This window comes from Tetrao urogallus (assembly GCF_951394365.1).
Source record: "Tetrao urogallus genome assembly, chromosome: 1".
In the NCBI taxonomy this organism is placed as follows: domain Eukaryota; kingdom Metazoa; phylum Chordata; class Aves; order Galliformes; family Phasianidae; genus Tetrao; species Tetrao urogallus.
In genome coordinates this window covers 12,991,262-13,006,376 of record NC_136813.1, presented here as the reverse complement: position 1 = coordinate 13,006,376, position 15,115 = coordinate 12,991,262, and the positions used below count along the sequence as shown (strand labels likewise).

Genomic DNA, 15,115 nt, shown 5'->3' with positions numbered 1-15,115 from the left:
AGTATTTCCTAATGTCCAACCTGAATCTCCCCTGGCGTAACTTGAAGCCATTTCCTCTAGTCTTATCACCAGTTACGTGGGAGAAGAGGCCAACATTCACTTTGCCACAACTTCCTTTCAGGTAGCTATGTAGCAAGCTACGAGGTCTCCCCTGAGCCTCCTCTTCTCCAGACTAAATGATCCCAGTTCTCCCAGCTGCTCGCTATAAGACTTGTGCTCCGGACCCCTCAGCAGCTTAGGCATCCTTCTCTGGACACGCTCTTTCTTGTAGTAGGAGGCCTAAAACTGAAAGCACCCGAGGCACAGCCTCACCAGTGCCAAGTACTGGGGCGGAATTACTTCCCTAGTCCTGCTCACCACACCATTCCTGATACAAGCCATGATGCCACTGGCCTTCTTGGCCACCTGGGCACACTGCTGGCTCATGTTCAGTTAAGCGTCAACCAACGCTCCCAGGTCCATTTCTTCCACACAGTCTTCCAGCCACTCTGCCCCAAGCCTGTAGTGCTGTCTGGGATTTTTGTGGCCAAAATGCAGGACCTGGCACTTGGTCTTGTTGAACTTCATCCGATTGGCCTCAGCTCAGTCATCCAGCCTCCTATTCTCAGGCAGATTGATGTCTCCTCCCAACTTGGTGTCATCTGAAAACGGAGGGTGAACTCAATCCCCTCATCCAGGTCCTCAATAAAGACACTAAGCCCCTTTGCTCCTTGGGCACCCAGCACCGCCCCTTGGGAAACACCATTCACAACAGGTCGCCAGATGAATTTAACTCCATCACCGCTCTCCGGGCCGAGCCCTCCAGTCAATACTTTGTCCAGCAAAGAGTGTATCTGTCCAAGCCATGGGCTGCCAGCTTCTCCAGAAGAGTACTGTGGGAGACAAAGGTTTTGCTGAAATCTGGGCAAACTACGTCAACAGCCTTTCCCTCATCCACCACCAGGCAGTTCACTCAATTATAGCAGGAGACCAGGTTGGATCAGGACCTGCCTTTTGGGATTCTGTGATTATTGGGCCTGTTCTACACGCCGTGTGATCTCAATGAAGATGATTCTGTTCTACAACTTTCTCTGGCACTGAGGTCAGGATGACAGGCCATTATCACAGTAAGTTTTATTCCTGTATTGTCATTTTGGAAACAGGTACCTTGAAAAAAAAACCTCTCCTTGTAGGGCCATGAAATTAATTTCTGAGTAGCAGGTTCCCCTTACTAGAAGCCTCACCAGGATCTTATAGAAAGTTATCACTACTGTTGCTCAAAACATAAAATGAGTGAACCTGAATATATACTTTATAAATACTTGCCAATCTACAGATATTACAGAGCTCAGATATTAGAAGAGGGTTCTAACTTTAGAGATACTTTGAATATTCAAAGTGCTTTATGTGAAATTTATGTTTATTACAAGATCATTCCCCAAACACAGGGAGAGAAAAAAGTTTAGGTAAAGAAAAGGTCTCATGCATCTTGTCTCCCATGCTCAGAAATGTGGAGTAAAATTCAACTGACCCTGCCAAAAAAAAAAAAAAAAAAAAAAAAAAAAAAAAAAAAAAAATCCAACCAGACAAAATCTGGGATGCTTTAAAAGTGAAAGCAGCAAACCATACTGATGACTTTAGCCACCCAGGTCTCCTGTATTGCCATAGGAATATCTCACCATTGATACACTGCTCGTCCTTCCAACACTCTCTTTGAATAACACTTCTTTTTGGCAACTAGAGATGTGTTGTGTCATCCCTAGGGTGGCAAAAAAACATTCAGACACTTGGTATTTTCAGACCACACTAAAAAACATCACATCAGTGGATAAGTGGTGGGCAGTGGGACTAAGGAAGAAGAATAACAGAATCACAGAATGGCTTCAGTTAAAAGGAACATTAAAGGTTATTAAGCTCCAAGCCCCCTATTGAGGGCAGGGTTGCCAACCTCCAGATCAGGCTGCAGAGAGCCCCAAACAACCCAGCCTGGAACACCTCCAGGGGTAGGGGCACCCATCCCTGTAAGTAGGCAGCAGTTCATGAGGCATCATTTAACACCTGACTGTTGCTTCCAGAGGCTGAGAATTGATACAGCAGCTACATGGAATTGTGCTGTCACAGCAACCATGATCTGACCAATCTGTGCTACCCTTGTGTATGAAAAAGAATTTCCACCTTCTCAGATGCTGTGGGTCACTGTGGGTAAAGGAGTCAATTCAAGTAACTGCAAAAGTGGGGTCAATAGCTCCTAACCTTCACTGTCTGGGAATCACTTTGCGTTATACAGCACAGCTGCTGCAAAATAAAATGCTGAGACAGTCAGCCTGGTGGTTGAATGCTTTGCCTTTTGCTGTGCCTGCTTCCTGACCTAATCAACACCAATGAACCTCTAAAATCATTGTCAAAAAAAAAAAAAAAAAATAGGTTGAGGAAACTCATTACTCTCAGATTCGAATGCAATTGGAAGTTGTATTTTGTTTTAACAAGGATTCATGAATGAACATGTCCAGGCACAAAGCCAAAGTTAGCCACAGTGTTTGTAATGGTCCTATGCCCAGGAACCCTTAACTCCCAGCTGGTAAGCACGTATTCTCTCAGGAAACAAAAAGCACGTGTAAGAACATATAATGTATTTTCAGAGGAAAAGTAGGCTAGCTACAGATTTGAACAATTCAGAGATAAAGGAACTTTTGTTTGTGCTGAATCCATGGAAAATATTTTATTATGTCCATGCTATTGACTGTACTGCTTCGGTCTGCATACAATACACTCCTGTACCCAACAGAAATTTCACGAGCTGATTAGAGAAGTACAATGTAGCTGCTAAAGCCAACTCCCTCCAACCACAGGAGAAGATTATGGTTTTCCTTAAAAAGAGATATAATGATAAACAACCCATAAGAAAAAAAATATAAAAGCTTATAGATAGTTTAAATTGATTTTACACAATGAAATACAACTGCATACTTAGAAAGGTTTATTGATAGCTAAGGTTATTCAAGCCTCAAAGCTGCTCAGAAGTTATTTAAGCTTTATATGCTGAACAATTATGATTTAGAAGGTTCTGCCAATAGTCTGTGGTGAAAGTTTAAACTAAGTTTGGGAACAGGATGCAGGATTATGAGAGACATGCAGGAAATAGGATAGCACTTACTGTGACAAGACACTTAGAGCAAAAGGGCTAAAAACAGTTCCGTTCTTTGTTTATTTCTGCTCAAATGGGAGTGTGACTAATAGCAGAAGTCAATTTAGAAAGCCCTCGTTTAACTTGCCAACACAGTGTGAGAGCCAGCTTAGAGTGAGAGAAAGGTGTAGCATGCTCTGTATTTAAAAGGCAGCATTTTACTGAAGATCAGGTATCCAAAGAAACAGAACTCACCCTTTTTTTAATCTACAATTCTAAGGGAGGCTGTAGTTGTAGCCCCATCACTGGAAACCTTCCACATGTTCTCTTGTGATCTCTTTTAACCACCAGAAAAACAACTTCTTCTCTTCACCACAGCTAGGTGTATCAAAAGGTCTGCAATGAACACAGCACAGTGTCAGACTACTGGCACTGATTTTGGCGGTCATGCTAACATAAATTAGCAGGATTGCTGATGCTGCATTGCTTAATTATGCTCTCTTCGACCTGTCCTTTGCCCTTCCCTGTGATGCTGAAAGTTTTTGGCAATGCGGCTGAAAAACAACCAATGAAATGTTTTGTTTTGCTCACTGCCAGGTCATTCTTCTGGAGTGGGTGCATAAACTGGCACGGCTGATGGGGAAGTAAACAAAACTGTTAATCACTTTCAGTCTTAACTGAAGTAAGAGCACTAGCTCAGGGATAGGCATCTAAAAGAGCTGTTCAAAGTAACAATAACTGGAGCTTCTACGGACACTTGAAAACAAAAAGCAATCTAAGTGTTCCGCAAACCTTAAGACAACATCTCAATGAGAAGACTTCAAATGAAATATCTTTTGCTGGGCGGGCCATGCCTGTGGGCTCATGCAGATTAAACCAGTTCCCCAAACAAGAATACTCAGCTGCCTTGACTTTCAAAACACTTTGTCAACTAGCTTTCTTCTGAAAAGATGTTAACTGATCTGTTTTTAGATGTACGTACCCTTAGGTACATAAAGCACTTGCATCTATTTCCACTTTTGATCACCTCTATCAAAATAGTGAATAAAACACAGATTCACAGATTCTGCATCTGGGATTTAGATTATTCCAGAAAGCAGATTAAAATAAGAAAACTTCTAAAAGAAGTTCTTCATAGGAACAAAGTACCTTTTCTCATACTACCAAGAGAAGTGGAGATAAAATCAGAGTTCATTTAAAAAAAAAATAAGAGGCAGATGGTCAGATAACAGCATGTTCTGGCATTATTAGAGATTAGTAATGGGTACAGCACATGCCCACTGCTGCAAGCAAATCCATTCCATTCCTCTCCACAGCCACACATTAAATACACCACTTCATTGCTGGTGGGTTGGTTGCTCTACCGAAGATCTGTTTGCCTTGAAATACTCTTAAGTCCAAACACCTTTTTCTTTACTCCATCAAATGTCACCTAAGAAGACACTGGTTAGTGACATATACAAGCTGAACTCACAACTACCTGAATTACTGCAGAGACTAAAATGTCATTACAGTAAAACTGTTCCAGATACTGTCCAGTGAATGCTTTTCAAAGCACTTTGGGAAGTTACTGTCTTGTAAAGCAACGTTCACTGAAACAAAGAACGTGAAATGAGTATATGAAATTGAGAACAGATTGAATTTACAAAATGAAAAATACCAAGCAGCTTTCTAACCACTTACTTTGAACTTTGACTGAAGGATTTCACGTCTGTCTCTGAATGGTACTTTTCAAAACTGGACAAGAAACGCTATTTTGTGAATGTTCTCTCCTAATTGAAAAATGCTGTGAAGTACACCAGAAATTGTCTGAAATTTGGTTACAGTTAAATTTTTACTGCACAATTTTCAATAACCACTTCCTATTCTTATCTGTAGTCATTGCTGGTTAGTCAGTGAAGAACAGCACGAAAAAAGCTACTGAGGCACTACATCAGCCTACTGAGATACTGTAAAAACCATTGCTTACAGATAGCTGTTAAATCTTTTAATAAAATGTCCGACAGTCCAAAGATCAAAGACTTGTTTTTATATTGCAATAAGCAGAAATCACCCCAGTACCTTCCTAGGTGGGATGTAATTGCAAATACAAGCACCTCAAGTATAGGAAGAGAAGAGGAGAAAGTTTAAAAGGTAAATGAAACAACTGTATTCATCTTCAGTGTGACAAGCATCTCTGACAAGCATCATGATTTAAAGAAGAATGGAAATTCCTTGTTTCCATTCTCAAGTAGAGCAAATATTAAAAGGATGACAATTATCAAAGCCTTCGTGCTCAGGGTTTGGATATAGTTTTTGGCACCTCTGATAAAAAAAAAATGTTTGCTACAGGAAAATAACTATGTTATGCTTCGAATTCAATGGCAACCACCTTGGATAGAGCAATGTCTGCTTTAAAAAATGGCTGGGTTGCTTTCTTTCTCGGGTGGTAGGTTTAGGAGGCAAGAGTGTCAGTGAGGGGCACGCTGAGCGGGACCAGGTGCAGAAGGCTTTGCCAAATGCCACAGTTCTTAATTACATACAGAAGGAAAAAAAAAATCACATATTAAAAGGCAAAGAAAATAGAAAATAGAAAGCTGACAGAAATCGGGCTCAAATCCTGGACAGTATGTTTTCTGTTTATTTCATCACAATGGCTAAAGCCTGAGCAAACTCTGTATTCCAGAAGTCCTTTCTGCAAACTTAAACAGAGAGGTGTATTTTCACACCGCAAGTCTGCAGATGGGCAGCTGTTACAGGTGGCACTATTTAAAAAAGCTGCTTTCCACTGAGATTTGTTTGATCTTTTGAATATTATCATTATCAAAAGTCACAGGATGTTTTAATGTTTTCATTATTTACACATAAATACTGGAGTCAGCAATTTTACAGGATGAAAATGATTACAGAAATTTAGAAATATACTTCAAACAAATTAGGAATGCACCAAACCAATTCTGCAATTGAAAAATAACATTAAGAGCTCCATATGTATTCCTAAACATTAACATCTGAGAAACTCACAGAAGCTCACACTACCATCTGGGAGAGCAAGTTAATTAGGTACGAAGAGCACCTAATTTAAATTCCAAACTGTCTGGCGTAGTATGTTTCTTTTATGTTGGGGAAAACTCAGACATCCACGTGTACACATAGATGCTAAATGCTAAACTACATTAGTGATAACAGAAAGTGAGATGTTTACTTTTACTCTCTGAATTGCATTTCTGTTCTTAAATTGAGCACAAATGTTAAGAAACATTCATTGAGCATGTGTGTTTTTTTACTTAAGTGGTGTGGAGAAAGATAGCAAGAGGATTCCTTCTGCCTTTCATCCTGGTTTCAGCTGGGACAGAGTTGATTTTTCCTTCATAGTGTCTGGTATGATACTATGTTTGGCTTTAAGGGAAAATCAATGTTGATAGTACACTGACGTTTTATTTGTTGCTGAGTAGTACTGCACAGAGCCAAGGACATTTTGGTTTCTCAACTCTTGTGCTGTCCTGCCATTAGGGAGACTGAAGGGTCACGAGGAGTTGGGAGGGGACAGAACCAACTGACCTAAACTGGCCAAAGGAATATTCTATACCATACAACATCATGTGAAAAAAGCCTTGAAAAATGGTGCGGACTGGCTGCATACTGGCCAGTGAGCAACTGCACTGTGCATCACTTGTCTTTTTATATGTTATATTATTATCATTACTACTATGTTTTTTCATCTTTCTTTTCTTATTTTATAGGGCACTCTGAAAATAATGCCCCCTATTTATTTCCATAGAAATTGCAACTGATACAAAGAGTACAATAATACTTTTTGATATCATCATATTCTCAGCTACGAAACACTGGTTTTCAATAGTCACCACCATTAACTGTGCACTTTCACCAGCCATTAACAAGAGCCTGCATGGCCATCCAGAAAGTGGCTGGTCTCCCCTGTCATTGTTCCCTGCTGAAACACACCACCCACTGCCTCACAGCACTTATATCCACTGTTTGGTCTCCAGAAATGTTCAGCAAACATCAGTGAATGTCAATGGGTGCAATTTCCCACATGGAGGAATTCAATTCCACACCTTTGCTTCATATGCACTTCTGTCCACATGCCATTTTCCAGACCGTCCCTCTGCTGCCATCTGTCACAAACCAACAAAACTGAACAGACTAGTGGTGGTAAGGTTCGAGCTGTTCTGCCATACCACCAGCATCTGCCTCTGATGTCGTGGGCCAACATAATACAATAGAAGGCATTGCTTTTCGAGCAGCCCTCATGAAAAGTTTCTATCTCAACTCATGAGTTCTACTTTTTTTTAAATTTATTTTGTTCCCCAATCCACTGGGAGAACAAATGAGTGAATGACTGTGCGGTACTTCACTACCTGCCGGGTTAAATCACAACAGCCTGAGATACAGCAAGAGGGAAAGCAGCACAGCAAATTCTTCCTGATGAGCAAACCAGAGACCACATTGCAAATCTGCCCCCAGGAAGCCTGCAAGAAAGAAACAAGCATCTCTCTGAATTCATTCTCAGTTAAAGTGATCACAGACTACAGTGCCTGTAGACAACTGAATAGTTAAAATACTATCCTTTTTTTTATATTAACTACGTCTAAGAAATTACTATCTCTTTGACAGTAATGCTGTCCTAGAAGGTCATTTTCCTTGAATGAGCTGAAGTGAGGGGAAGTAGTCGATAGAAAGTCAAGGTCAAAGGAATTATTTTTCCAGCTGGATCACTTCTTCAACTACATTCACTACAGTCAGACCAACACTTGAACCAACTCAGCAGAGAAGACTTGACTTCTTCTTAAACGAGTCAAGAAATATTCTACAAATAATAAAATAATATGAACACAAAAGCATCTTTCTAGCTGTTGCTCCAGTTCCCTCCCACTTTTTTTACACTGACAGTAGTTCAGACAGGGAGCTGACTCAGATTTGGCTCTGAAATCTGGTTCTGAGCACCATTCATGAGAGAGGAGTTTTTGTAGCAGTTACTCCAAGTGTTCTACAGTGAAAACATAGCAGAAAACCGCGAATTGCTGATGTTCAATCCTTTCTCTTCAGCAACAATTCCCAAGGCTAAGAGGCACAAACCTGAACAACACAGTATTATATGCTTTAAAAATTAGAATTCATATTATATATGGTAAGGACACAAACTTCCTCCCAATATCTAACCTAAACCTCCCGTCTTAGTGTAAAATAAATACAAATAAATTCAGTAATGGGAGAATTAAGAATGAAGGTTTTTCCTTTTGTTTCTCTAATATTTCTTATAGTATTTGCAAATTACTCAGATCAGAAAGCAGAACTTCTTTATGGTAAGGATGTTGGAGCACTGGAACAGGTTGTGAAGTCTCCTTATACACAGATATTGAAGAACTATCTGGATACCTACCTGTGTGACCTATTGCTGGGAACCTGCTGTGCAAGGAGATTGGACTCAATATCTTGATGTCCTTTCCAACCTCAGCAATTTTTTGATTTTTTGGCAGAATTTGAAGTAAACAGCTGCTGGGAGAGGAGTGAGAGCAGCTGTGCTGGAGTTCAGCTGCCCATTAGGGTGAAACCACCACAGAGCTACACTGAATATAACGTAACACTCAAGATAATACATTCAGTACTTCAAATTAACAAGGGATCTCAAGAAAGAGGAAGTCAGTAACATGAACCAATTCATCTACAGTGCCCAAACAGCACTAATTCCATGACAGAAACAGGAACTGTTATTTTATTTTAGTCCCAGTACATTTCTGTTTGTTATATATTTTGCTAACAGTACCAAATGAGTAGGAAATATAAATAATGCCAGAATACCTAAAATAAAAAGTGTATCATTTTATAAACAAAACAATGAAAATTCAACAAGAGCAGAAGGAAATTATTTTAAGTATGTCCCCTTGATATAGACCAAAACATTCACATGAAGTTAGATTCTTGCAAATCTCTATTGTTCCCTAATAACCACTAGGAAATAGAGGCCATTATTTTACATGCCTTGCTGGCTTGCTCCCGAAGACACTGGAAAGGCAGCATGGATAGCTCTGACTTCTTATTCCATTGGTACACTGCTTGTAAATCCCAGAATTCAGAACCCAGCATTTGTCAACAGCATCAGGAGATTAACAATGTGGAATGACGTACAGCAATGTTGTGTATTATAAAAGGTGTCTTACAAATTACTGCTTCCTCCAATTATGTTCTAAGAGGAAGTATTTGGTGCACAATCACTGTTTTTTCTAAGACTGTGGTTCCTCTTCATCAGCAAATAAAACTGCAGACATGAGAAATTTACCCACAATGATCACCAATTTATTACTGCTACCAATAATAATGGCTGCAAAGCTTTAGGAAACAGAATATTTATTTCTATATCACACAGCAATATCTCGTCTCATACTTCAATGTCTTTTCCAAATAATACTGTCCACATTACCTTATTTCACTAGTTTCTTCCAAAGAAAACAAAAGCAAGTTTTTCTCAGTTATTCATTTAAGAAAGAATGAGTTGCTAAGCATTCCTCAAGCTATTTTCTAGACCATTGGAAAGAATTGTGTTCAGTGGGCAACCATTCCAACGCTTGCACTGTCTGCACTCACTGAAACAAAACCAATTTTCTCTCTAAAGAATTTAACAGGCAGTTACCAAAGCTATTCAGATGAAAAATAAACTAATAATATCAATCTGCACGTTCCACATTCAAATCTAATTTATGCTCTTATATGCACACTTGCCAGGATCATAAATACATCAAATTCAAAGCAAGAAAACAAAATCATTAGCTAGTAAGTAAATTTAACATCTATCAATCCATACTGCTCTACATTCAGCATTAGCTGATAGAACACTGTCTTTTACTGTCACACACTTGAAGGATCAGAAGGCAGTTGTAAATGGCATGAATAAGTTTGCCTATAAAAAGTCATTACTCTGACTAGCTGTTTTATTCCAACTCTTTCCCAAGAAACATCAAAAAGAACAAGCTATATTTCATATTTACAGTTACTTATGTAAGTATTCTCTTTTTATGCAAAAACAAAGGAAATCAAGTGCTAAAAGTCCCGCGTGCCTTGGCTCAAGCTCAGTAGTCAGCTGACAACCTTTTCTGAAATCATCACTATTCCGCAGGCTGGCTGGCTTAAAAGGATTCCAGCTGAGGAATCAAAGCGTACTGCTTCAGACTTCCTCAGAAATAGTCAAGAAATGTTTTGAAGATTTCATAGTTAAATCATAAAGTTCTGAAGAAGAAAATTCCTATTACAAGCTATCCGTTCAGCATCTGGCGCGGTGTCCTAACAGAGACCTCTGGATTCCATGATGCACAAAACCGCGGTAAGAAGACATCTGGAGAATCACAAGTATCTTAAGCATCTTGGACAAAGGTGGCCCTTTTCGGATTGCCAGTATGTCAGCAAAGCTTCAGCTACTTCTGCAGAGTATTTACAACTTGTGATCAAGAGCAGAACAAATAATACAGCCCAGGTATACTACATATGGAAGTGGAATTATATTAAGTGGAATAAATATGGCAGTGGAAAATACGATGTAGATGGCATCGCAGTTTATGCTGAGCATAAACTTAGAGAATAAACAAACAAATAACGAGCAAACTATCTTTTTCACCTATGAAATTTACCTACGATGAATAGATTGAGCACAAAAGCTATGTAGCAATCTAGACAATGTGGTTTGATCCTGCAAGTAATATTCTCAAACCTCAGGGTCTCATGTTTGCATTTGACTCTAACATAACCATCTATTTTAGGAAGATTCATTTCAAGAATAATTAAGTGAATTCCAGCAACAGGAAGACCAAACTTCGACAAAACTGACAAATCCTGTTTGCTGAATTTTCCTATACAAGTATCACTGACATATCTGTATGTTCAAGAAGATCTCAGCACATGCATTCAGTTTAAAGAAAAAGAATGGTACTATTTTTAAATCCTTCAAAATGCTGGATATGAATGATTTCCCATCAAGTACAGAGTATTTATTATCTATTTTCTACTTGATTTACAGTGATTTGATGACTGCATTCTACTAAATTTGTAGCAACTTGCAAAATATTTTTCCATAGGACTGAAATCTTCCTCGAGTCTCTGACCCTGCAATGGGATCCAAAAGCTCAGCAATTAAATTCATGCATACTCACTGAATTCACAGCAAAAAAAAGGACATGTATCTATTTGACTGTTTCTTTCTCACTTAAGAACATTAAGGGTTTTGTTTCCCCTCTATGGCCCTTCTACAAGATAAACAAGTAAAACACTTCACTGAGATTTGAAATTATAAAATACAAAGAGGCCAGATACTTCTAAAAGTGAAAAAAGTGATGCATGTGAAGGAAGAAAAAGAATAAAGAAAAGAATAAAATCAAGAGAAATTACATACACGTACTGGGAAAGGTTAATCAGTTCACCTTTTCATTGCATTTCTTTTTTCTCACAGTTAGCTGAAATAATCTTTAACTTAAATGGGAAAATTATTCATTTGAAAAGCTGCTTAACTGACTCATTCATATGTATCCTGGTAAAAATGCTTTAAGGTGGTCAATTTTGAACCGTTCCCAATTTCCCTCTCTGTTCCACATACCCACGATAAATTAAAAATCAACAGAAAATTTTTCATCAACCAAAAATCTTGCCCTTTTATAAGTTTAGATTATAGTAACTATGTAACTCCACCATATGAGCATTTATCATTCTGCTACTTCAGAATATTTATGAAGTGGAAGTAGCGGGAGACCTATTCTCTATCTTCTATGCTCCAAGGAACAGGAAAGCCTTAAGTAAGGTTCCTCCTGGATTAATAAATTTCCCCGAAACTGAGTCAGAAAATCTTTTCTTTCACCCCCCTGTGTACTCATAAGTGAAAGGGAAACAAGGACAGACACAACCAGAGGTCAGATCTGTGATGATTCATCTTGCACAATATTTTAAAAAATCCCCCTAGTGAGGTTAATCCTTAAAACTTCTTTATTTGTGATTGACATCCATGGAACAAAAACGTAGTTGTGTGATTCACATGGAACTGTTAATAAAAATCCTTGTAAGAGAATACATTTCAAACTTCTTTAACAAAGCTACATCAGAAGAGAAATGTAAATGAATGCATACTGTTGACTCATAAGTATGGAAACAAAGGGAATACAAATAATTCAACAAAGGACAAATCTGACAGCCTGTTCTACAATATATTGTGCACAAATCTCTCAGAGGTGATAAATCTGGTTTCTACTTAACATATCACATTTTGATTACTATTGTGCATACTGTAAGAATTATTTCATTAAACCAAAATACTGATCTTGATTTCCATTCCAATATGTTTGTTTACAGTTTAGTTTATTGCACCTTGTGACTAATATGGCAGAATGGGGAAAAGGAAAGGTAAAGCAGCATTAAAAGCCTATTTTGAAAAAAAAATTAAAAAAATAGAGAACAGTTTTGGACTGGTGCAGAGTATTTGGCTGAACAACCCATTAAAAACTGCTGAAATCTAAGTTAGCACATTTTTGCCTCTGCACAACTCCAAGTGATTCTTATGAAATACACAACTTTAAAAAAATTAATAAATAAATAAAGCACTTCAAGACGAATGAAAAAAAGGCATTATTTTATATAAAAGGAAGCCCAATGCAAAACATTTTTGCTAGCAAACTTACCAGTCGTCTCCTTTCTTCTTCTACAGCAATGAGGAGCCGCGCAAACTCTTTCAGTGACTGAGCTGAAAAGCAAACCACAAAAAAAAAAAGTCACCATTTTATTTAAGACCAGGCAAATCTGTTAACTGGACTGATGCTGGAATATAAGATATACTGCTTACACAGCGCTTCCCTGCAGTCAGTATTCATTAAATGATGCAAAGACCGAAGTGAATAGCAGGCCAGCAGTAGAGAAGAAAGGAATCTGAGCACTGTCAGGTAAAAAAAAAACAACGATATTTTAAAAGGAATGTGGCAAACAGATTATTCTGAAAGATGCCAAGCCCAGTCTCAAAACAAAGAATTTTACATTCAGCCACAACATCAGACAGCTAAAAGAGAATGCAAAAAAAAAATCTTAAGTTTCTTATATTACAGTGCAGCCACAAAAATTCCAAGGAGTAATGATAAATATTTAGGTGAAAAATTGAAAGTCAAGATTTCAGAAGAATTCTGCTAAAACCATGAGAGCAGCCTTGCTCAAAGTTGCTTTCATATATCAGTCCAAGGGTAATTCTGGATGTCAACAGGAACATGATGAAAGCCTTAACTCATAAAACTTGGTGAGAAAATGGAAAACGCTCCAAAGTCTTAAGGCCTCCTTCTCATGAAACATGCGGTACAAACCTCTCTACAAAACTCCTGCCTGGCTATTTATATTACTTTTCAAGGGAACATGAGCTATTGAGAATTCAGCATCACTGTTCCACAGACATAGATGTCAGAAGAGAATCAATATTTGAAAGCAAAGTAGATCCTTCGACCTTCTCTTGAGAGCTTCCCTCAACGCACTTGACATGATCTAAAGAGGGGTGCAGTGATAAAGGAACAAAATCAGAACAAAACTTGTGGAATTTTTGAAAGAACAGGCTTGAAAGGAATGAAAATACAAACTTCATTGCTTCTGAGAGTATGCTAACAAAACTGTTGTCCTCTTTACTATTGTACTGGGTTAGATGATAAGGTGATGGTAGCTGGAGAACTGCAGGGGTGGCTCTGTGAGCGCTGCCCCATGTCAGAGCAGAGCAGCTCCAGCTGCTCCCACAGGGACCACTGGGCAGAGCTGAGCTGTGAGCGACGCTGGGTGCATCTCTGGGAGAGTGGATTGGAGGCAGGGAATCAGTGCTGTCAACTGCAGCTGGGAGAGAGGGGAGAGAGATGGGGCAGAAGCGGCCCTGTAGTCCCCAGGGTCAGTGCAGGAGGACAGGAGCTGCTCAAGGCACAAAGCAGCAGTTCCTAGCAGCCCAGCAGAGGCCCATGGAGGAGCAGGCTGTCCCCCTGCAGCCCACGGACACCATATGGAGAATATCGCCACGTGCAGCCATGGAGGAGCCCGCTGTGCAGCAGTGGATGATGGCTGAAGGAGGCACAGCCCACAGATACCCCTGCAGGAGCAGCCCAGGCCGAAGCTGCAGCCCATGGAGAGGAGCCCGCAGTGGGGCAGGAGGGCTGGGGGAGCTGCCACCCATAGGGGACCTGTGTAGTTTATTTTCAGTTCTCAATACCTTAATCTGTTAATTTATGGCCTCCTGCTACATTAATTTTCTCATGCTGAGTTTGTTTTTCTTTCTGTTTAGGTAATCAGTGAGTGATCTCATTGACCTTATAAGCCTTTCCTCACTATATTTTCTCTCTCTACTTCTCTGAAGAGCGTGATGAACCTTAGCCATCTATCAATATAAAACGAGCACAACTATTTTTTCCATCTTCTTAAGTGCTTTTACCAAATTCGTTACTCTAATAATACGGCTCAATCCCTGAAAAAATTGACTAAGTAGATTTTCTTGAGGATCTGCTGTATTCTCTTACTTCCTAAAATGGAATCACTGTCCAGCTTTCCATAAGCATATTTTGAGGACATACAAACTGCTACTTAAATTGCTGGATCATCTCCAAGCTGTTGCTTTATCCCAGCAGGAACCTTGCAGTGGTCACCTTTGCATTCTTCTTGTTCTCTTTTAACTTTTTACAGCTAAAGAACGTTTTACTGTTTGTTGTAACTGTTTACTGTCTTTCTTCTGCCAAGACCTCACCTAGTTTATTGTTTGCATCTATAACATTATACCTGCACATCTTGCCCTCCAGTTCATTATTCGCTGACAAATCTTTCCCATCATCACTCACGAGCTCTCTGTTCAGCACAAACACACCCGGTGAGTTAGACAGTCATCCTGTTGGGTCTCAAGCCTTTTCCTATAGGACTTTCCCCTCAGATCACAAATGCCAGAAAATAAATTTTGGCACGTTTTCAGTAACAGGAGTTCTAGATCTCCTGGATAAGCCTTTTAGCTCAAAGTTATGTTTGACATCAAGACCTTGG

At 39.2% G+C, this 15,115-nt stretch overlaps 1 protein-coding gene across 1 annotated transcript in view; it reads right to left on the bottom strand.

Moving 5' to 3' along the window:
* The window catches only part of ARHGAP42 (Rho GTPase activating protein 42), a gene marked incomplete at both ends in the record, with an annotated part of 153,761 nt that overhangs the window by 88,863 nt on the left and 49,783 nt on the right, over nucleotides 1-15,115 (bottom strand). The window contains one exon of the mRNA XM_079548751.1: nucleotides 12,757-12,818. Coding sequence (XP_079404877.1) covers nucleotides 12,757-12,818 — 62 coding nt within the window. The remainder of the gene's footprint in view (nucleotides 1-12,756; nucleotides 12,819-15,115) is intronic.